This window comes from Chenopodium album, chromosome 7, assembly GCF_948465745.1.
Source record: "Chenopodium album chromosome 7, dcCheAlbu1.1, whole genome shotgun sequence".
Taxonomy (NCBI): Eukaryota; Viridiplantae; Streptophyta; class Magnoliopsida; order Caryophyllales; family Amaranthaceae; genus Chenopodium; species Chenopodium album.
In genome coordinates, this window is record NC_137840.1 from 70,717,652 (window position 1) to 70,725,370 (window position 7,719).

General features: G+C 31.4%; 1 protein-coding gene across 1 annotated transcript; it reads left to right on the forward strand.

Annotated features, from left to right (window-relative positions):
• The first annotated feature begins 980 nt into the window (after positions 1-980).
• On the forward strand, positions 981-3,700 carry LOC145638313 (protein SHORT INTERNODES-like). The gene is made up of 2 exons (XM_081689282.1): positions 981-2,104; positions 2,765-3,700. Exons 1-2 carry the CDS (start codon positions 1,237-1,239, stop codon positions 3,193-3,195), a joined length of 1,299 nt encoding a protein of 432 aa, XP_081545408.1. The 5' UTR covers positions 981-1,236; the 3' UTR covers positions 3,196-3,700.
• Positions 3,701-7,719: the final 4,019 nt, after the last annotated feature.

Sequence of the window (7,719 nt, forward strand, 5' to 3'; positions counted from 1 at the left end):
ATTATGCAATTTCTAGGGTTTGAGAAATTTCTTATAAGTTGTTCAATAAAAACAAATCATGCTTATACAGTCGACGAATTAAGTATATTATAGTTTACTTGTTGTGGATTAGCTAATTTCTATATAAAATTTTGAAAATACGCATAATGAAATTATGAAATTTATATTTCAAGGAGTTAATTACACATACAACCACTTGAGATATCACTTAGGCTAATTACTTATAAATTTAGTAATTAAAATGTACATTTTAAGCTAAAATTTCAAACGATAATACAAGTCCACTCCTATTGAGAAAAGTATAAGCTCATCCCACTTTTTTTTTTTTTTTTTTGCTTGCTTGTCTTCAAAATAAAACAATCATCTCGTTGTTTAATATTTTACCTACTTGGTTTTTGCATAGTTTTTACTTTTTCAATGTGCTTAATATGATTAAATATCTTACTTCTTTATTTATTTCGTATTTACTTTGTATAATCATAAATTATGTTTTTTTTTTTTTTTGTTCTTACCACAATTTTCAACATTTTGCATTTCCTCTAATGATTAAGGAAACTGAAAGCATGCCACATTAGAAGCTAAAAATGATTTAAATAAGATTAAGTACACTAATTAATCAAGAAATTCAACATATTGTGATTAATATGAGTAAAACTTAGAGAGTATAATAACTTGACACATCTGAGAAAAAGTAGAGCGGGTTTTTCGGTGCAAGGACGAATAAGACCCAAAAGCTGATTCCCTGCCACGTGGAACAACTCTAACCATCCGATTCATCATCCAACGGCCAACATCCATTATTTCAATGACGAGATTCATGGCACTGCTAGATTAACTGTAGAGAAGTGGCAGTAGTAAAGAGCAATTCATTTTAGGAGAGAGAAAATCATATCAAACCCAAAAAATAAAAACCCACTTCTCATTTTCTTACAACACAAAACCAAAAACCCAAAACAACTCAGAGAAATTCAGTGTTTTCAGTTTTCTGTTTTCCTTTCTTTGTTGCTGTTGTTGTCAAAAAATTTGTTCAGAGGTAAGAAAGAAAAATGAAAAACGTTGCTGCTTCTGTTTGGCGGCGTTGCAGTTTTTGCTTTTATTACAACTGATTTCATGAGAGAAATAATATAAATTCTTTTTTATTTTTATTTTTTTTTATTTTAACCTAAGAAAAAATATTTTTGTTTTTATTTTGGTTTTGAAATTGGAAATTTTTGAGATGAATCTGATGAGAATAATATGGCTGCTTTTTTCTCATTAGGAACACCGGGGAGCGGTAGTTCACAAAACCCGCAAAATAATAATAATAATAATAATACTCCCTCCGGTAATTCTGAAAATCAAATTCAGAATTCCTGGTTTCCGAATAATAGTAATAGTAATAATAATAATAATAATCCGGGTTTAATACTTTATTCTCGGAATAATAGTAATAGTAATAATAATAATAATAACAGTGAGGAGATCTACCCAAAAGGTAGTTTTGAGATATGGCAACAATACGTGCAGGTCCACCATCATCACCATGTACCAAAGCTACACCTTCATCAAGATTATCACCACCATCATCATCATCAACAGCATGTTTTTCTAGGGGAATCACAGCCGTCCGTGGTGGTAGGCCCGTCTTCGGCCGCGACTACTAGCCGTAGGATCTTTGGCATTGATGAGTACACCGATCACAACAGCAGCAATAACAATAACAATAACAATAACAACAACAATACGGTCGTATCGAGTGGTAGTGGTAGATCCTCGGGTTTTAGGCAATTAGGTGGTAGTGTTGGGGGTATGAATTGTCAAGATTGTGGTAACCAAGCAAAAAAAGATTGTGTTCATTTTAGGTGTAGGACTTGTTGTAAGAGTCGTGGGTTTGATTGTTCTACTCACGTTAAGAGTACGTGGGTCCCTGCCGCTAAGCGCCGTGAGCGCCAGCAGCAGTTAACCGTGCTACAACAACAACAACAGCAGCAACAACCGCAGCAGCAGCAGACTCAACAAATGATGAGATCATCTGTTGGAATTGGAGGTGGAAGTGGAGGTGAAAAGAGGACGCGAGAAAACCGGAGTAATTCTCGCGTCCTCACTGCCGCTAATACTACGGCAGGTAATTAAGCATAAATTTGGGAGGGTAGACGATTAGACGGGGAGTGGATCACTCCTCGTCTATCTAGCTACCCTCCCAATTTTTAATTTTATTTATTTGTTATTAATTTTTATCTTGTTTTGTTTGAATGTAAATACACACAAAGTGGTAAACAGAATGATTGGGTTGAGTTCTTTGATAGTATTTGTTTTGATTGATGGATTTGATCTCAACCCATTTAATTCCTCTCTTTGAAATATCATTGAAGAAATTATTGTGTTTTTCATTTTTTTTAGTTTTTGTATTTTGTAAATAGTTTGGCATGTGTCATTCTATGAAAATTGTCACTCAAAATTTTATGATTTTACTACTAACCAACAAAATTCTTATCAAGTTATCATAACTTTGGAAGAGTATATCATATCATTTGCATGTTTACTAGTCTACTTCTATAGTACTCTCTCAAACACATCTTGCTTTACTCTTTCTCTTTTGAGTTATTATTCTATCTTACTGTTCAAGAGTAAAACCCCCAAAAAATAATCCTAAAACCATAATATTCCATCAGTTATAATTTCATGTTCATAATAATCACAACATTTTTGTTACATCTATTTTATGTTTAATAATAACAATTATTGAAAAAAATATGTTGTTTACTTGTTTTATGTAATGTACTAGGGTTGGAAGTGGGTAATTTTCCACCGGAAGTGAACTCTCCAGCGGTTTTCCGATGCGTTCGAGTGAGTCCAATGGATGATCCAGACGAACAATTTGCGTATCAAACAGCAGTAAACATAGGGGGGCATCTCTTCAAGGGGATCCTCTACGATCAAGGTCCCGAAACACGCTATGGAGGTGGTGGAGGAGGTGGTGAAAGCTCCTCCGGGGGTAGGTCTCAACAACACGGTCTTATGTTAACCGCAGCTACTACCACTACTGACCTAATGGGTACGGTTGGTAGTGGTAGTACTAATAATAACGCGACAACAGCTACTGCAACAGCTAGTTTACTTGACCCGATGGGTACGAATAATAACTCGTCCATATATCCAACTCCTATCAATGCTTTCCTAGCTGGTACGCAATTTTTCCCACCCCCAAGATCTTGATTGTCCAAATTTCCTACACACATTCTCTCAATCTAACTAGCTAATCCATCATTTGATGATGAGCAAAAAAAAATGTGGAAAAAAATTGTAATGTTCTAGGAGATTTTATTTGTCAATTTGGTCATTGGGAACTTGGCAAGGTCTAGCTAGTAGTCTTACAAAAGAAGTGTTTTTTTTTTTATTATTTCTCATCTTTAATTAGGTGATTTTCTAATATTACTATTATTGGATATTGTTAAGGTATGATGATGAATTGATGATGATCATCATCATGTTAATTATTCACTATGACATTGGTTTATGTTAATTTATTTGATTTCATGTTTGAAATCAAACTTAAATTAATTAATTAATTTCCTTTGCTTAATTGATTAGACAAGTTAAAATATTTGATTTCAATGTTTTATTTGATTCTATTTATTTGTTTGTGGTATAGCATGTGGATATGTGCAAAATCTATGATTTTGTCTTTGCTTTTTGTTTCATTCATATATATGCTCAAAGTTTATTTATTTATTTAATGGAATTAAATGAAGAATTGTTTGTGTGAGTGTTTGGTAATGAATTGAATTGGTGGTTTGCTTTCTGCACTGGGGTTTTGAACTCGAGGCAGCCACTTTTTCCAGCTTATCCGTCAGTTTGCCGGACGTATAAATCTTACTACTACTGCATTCTGCACTCTGTACTTGTTTTCTACACTTTCTTCTATGACATTTATTTCATGACATGACCCTTTTAATTCCTTCAATTCTATTGTTTTTTTTAAATTACATTATACAAAAAGACATTAGATTATATAGTAATAGTATGGTGTTACTTGTTACTTCTACTACCACACAATTGAATGACATGCATTTAGCCATTAGGTAAAATCATATCCCTCTAAGAGCTTGCATTCTTTCTAAGCTAGCTACATTTGGTGTTTATTATTGATCTCTTGTTCGACACATTCGTGTATTAACTGTCGTTTAAGATTAAATTATGATTTTATTAAGTTTTACTTAAGGAGGTGCATTCGCGTTTCAAACAAAGTTGATGATCATTATATTGTTATGGTGTTTAATTGGATGGAAAATTGATGGGATGGGTTAGTTGCATGGTCTAGTAATATGAAATGGGTATTATTAAGGTACATATTGAGGATTAGTCCCTTAAGCTTGTATGTTGATGTGTCAAATTTATGCTATAAATTTACATCTAGCTTATTCAGAAGTTAGATCTAGTCGATTAGGGCAACACATGCATAGATGAAAGTGAGTCAAAGAGAAGAGTAACTACATATTTAATAATCAACCGCCTCTATCCATATTTGATCCACATTTTTTCTATAAGAGAAAAAATTAGGTTAAACCCTAGGGAGGGCCGGCCTAACACATCCTTATATCATAGAAATTCGATTCACACAACTTAGTTCGATCAATTCACACTATTAATATGACCATTTGGATGGATAGCTAAGCTAGACATATAGAGTATCTGTATTAGTTTTATTTTTATAGTAACGTACATCATATCGTGTATAATATGCATCCGAAATAAGAAAATGAATGATAGGTTGAATATTGTTGAAGTAGACAAGCAAGGATGTGACCTTCATAAGAGAAGGGCCGGCTTAGCTAGCTTATTAGCATGGGGGTGTGTTGTGTAGAAGCATTAAAAACTATGTGTAAGTATTGCATGTGATTGTTTTTGTTGTAACAATAGAAAGTGAGAAAAAAAGAAAAAGAAATTATACAGTATGATAAATGTTATGATTTGGGGTTTTGCAATTTTATAATTGTCAACTACAAATAATTATTAGGGTACATACTGCATGCAGCAATTAAACTAGTGAAATAAAGGTACCAAAAACAAACTAGATATATGATAGCATATGATTTATTAGGAAAAGATGCTTTTTTATATATAGATTACTAGATTTGCTAACTTAAATTAAAAAGAAAAAAATAATAATAAAATTTATATAAGTGGACAAAATTTTTATTACCTAATTTATGAAAAACTTTCTGACCTATATCATGTGCTCATATATATCCTTATTTTCCTTCCAAAATTTTCTCTAGTTTGTTTGCATTTCATCTTCAAATTTCCTCATTTTTTTTCTGATCTTTTTAGTTTTTCTTTCTTTTTGCCCCCTTATTCTGGCTTATATATACTCTTTCATCTTCTGACACATTTTTGATTGCACTCTATAATTTGTACACAGAAAACTCAAACTGCTTTATGATGATTTTTTAAAAAAATATTTCTGAAATTAGTTGGTTTTGTCAAATTGTTAGTTGTTTTCAGACAGGAACTTGCAGTAGTATGAGAGAAAATGACTGGGATTTCTATTTTCTGTTACATCATTTTGTTTTAAATATAAAAAATAACTACAGTATAATTTTTTTTGGTGCAGTGGTTTTATACTTTTGTGTAATATAAAAAGTACTATATTTCAAGTTCATATTTGTGAAAATAATTGTATGATTTGTATAAAATTTAAGAGTTTTTATAAGAACTTTCAAGATCTTTTGGTGAAAGATTAGTAGCATGCAACTTTTAGAGGGCTCATGCATGTTGGTTAATGATTGATGTATGGTTAATAATAAGCTAAATACTTTTAATTTTTCTCAAAAGGATAACACTAGTTATAGGAGTATTAAGTAGTAATAAACTTAAGTAGGGTTCTTATTCTTTATTAACCTAACCAAATAGTAATTATCTTATGCTTAGATGTTTGTTGTTGGTTACTTCGAAGGGTAACAATAATAACAATAACAACAATACAATTCATTATATTAGCTACTTAATTTGTATTATATGTACTTTGTTAGGTTAATCAGTATACTGTACACACCTCTATGTACGAATTTTCCATCTTGCATATCCAACCGTTTATACTACCTCCGTTACATATTATGTGCAACGATTAGACATTTTTCCTCTCTACTTTATGTCAAATCGTTGCAAATAATATGTAACGGAGGTAGTATATATTTTAGTTGTACCATTCAAGTTTCTTTGATTATCGGACTCTTCTGCGTTAGAAATACTTATTTATGAAGAAATTGCATAAAATAGTGATAACTATCGGCCACACAAATTAAATTAAAGGTTGAATAATAATGAACGAACATGCATGATTTATGAATATAATTCACAGAGATTTAATTTGTTTGAAAAAATAAAATGTAGTAGCTTGTTATGATTTAGATATTAGGTTATGTAATTGCTACAGAAAAAACGTGCAAAGAAAAAGTGGAATGGTTGTATGCCGTGAATAATTAAAGAGGAAAAATAAAAGAAGGAAAGGTTTTCATGCAAAGTCTCTCCTAAATGCATGCTTTAGAGGAATGATGCATCAAGTAGCTGGATCTTATTAATGTCTTTGTCTGCTCTTTTCTTCGCTATTTTGGATTCCCAGTTATTCATTGTTTCATAATTCATACAGTAAACGACTTTTTATCATTCTTTTTCGTTTGTGACTTTGTGTTTAATATCAATGACTTGTAAACTTATTCATCACAAAGTAAGTCAGAATATAGAAGTTATGTGATATTCAAAATAAAGATGGTAAAAATTAGATAGAAGTAATATAATTGGCATTGGTAGGACAAAGTACGTAGCACGAAGTATATCCTAACTTAATAAGTTTTTCTAAAGTTAGGGATTGTCCCCTTCACCTTAGTTTTAGTTCAGTTCAACTTCAACTAGTTCAGTTCCTAATTTTCTTCTCTCATAAACAATTCATTACAGCTGTATTCAGTTCAGCTCAGTTCCAATCACTTTAGTTCAGCTCGGTTCAGTAAATCAGAACATGCCCTTAATTGACTAAAAATACTCGTATATGTAACTCATACGGTGTATGGATTTTACTAATTTTTTGTTATTAGCATATGCAATGATAGAATTTACCATCACAAAAGTAAATAAATGATCTTGAAAGTAAATGTGCGCCATGTAAGTATCCATTATTTTGAACAAGACTATAAAGAAAGATGCGTCGATAAGTCCAATCGATCTATACTTGATTTTTCTGTTTAATGTGTATATAAGAGTTTCTTTTTAAGGCTTGTTGACTTGCATAAGTTTTAGTGCATTAGAAAATAAATAATGTACACTTTGAAATTGGTCAAATAAATAAGAAGTGAGTAGCAATGTTTTGGGTGATATTTTGTGTATGAAAGACAAACATGCATGGTAACCTTGACATTAAGGTGTACGTTAAAGACTGTAGCAAAGAGTTACACACAGCTCATGCGTATATCCGCAAGTCAAGGGATGTGTTTAACTGTTTGATTTCTTGACAATCTCCTGTTTCCTCTTTCAAAAATTTTTATTTTGTCACCAATAATATTTAATCTTCCTTTTTTCTTTTCTTTTATTTTTTTAATAATTAATTTTAAAAAATAATAATGATGATAATAACCTTGAGTATCATTGATTGTGTTGTGTGGGCTAGTCTCAATAGGCTTGTGTAGATTTATGGAGAATTCAATGAAGTGAAGATCTTTACACTTTAATCTCTAAGCTTGGGATGTG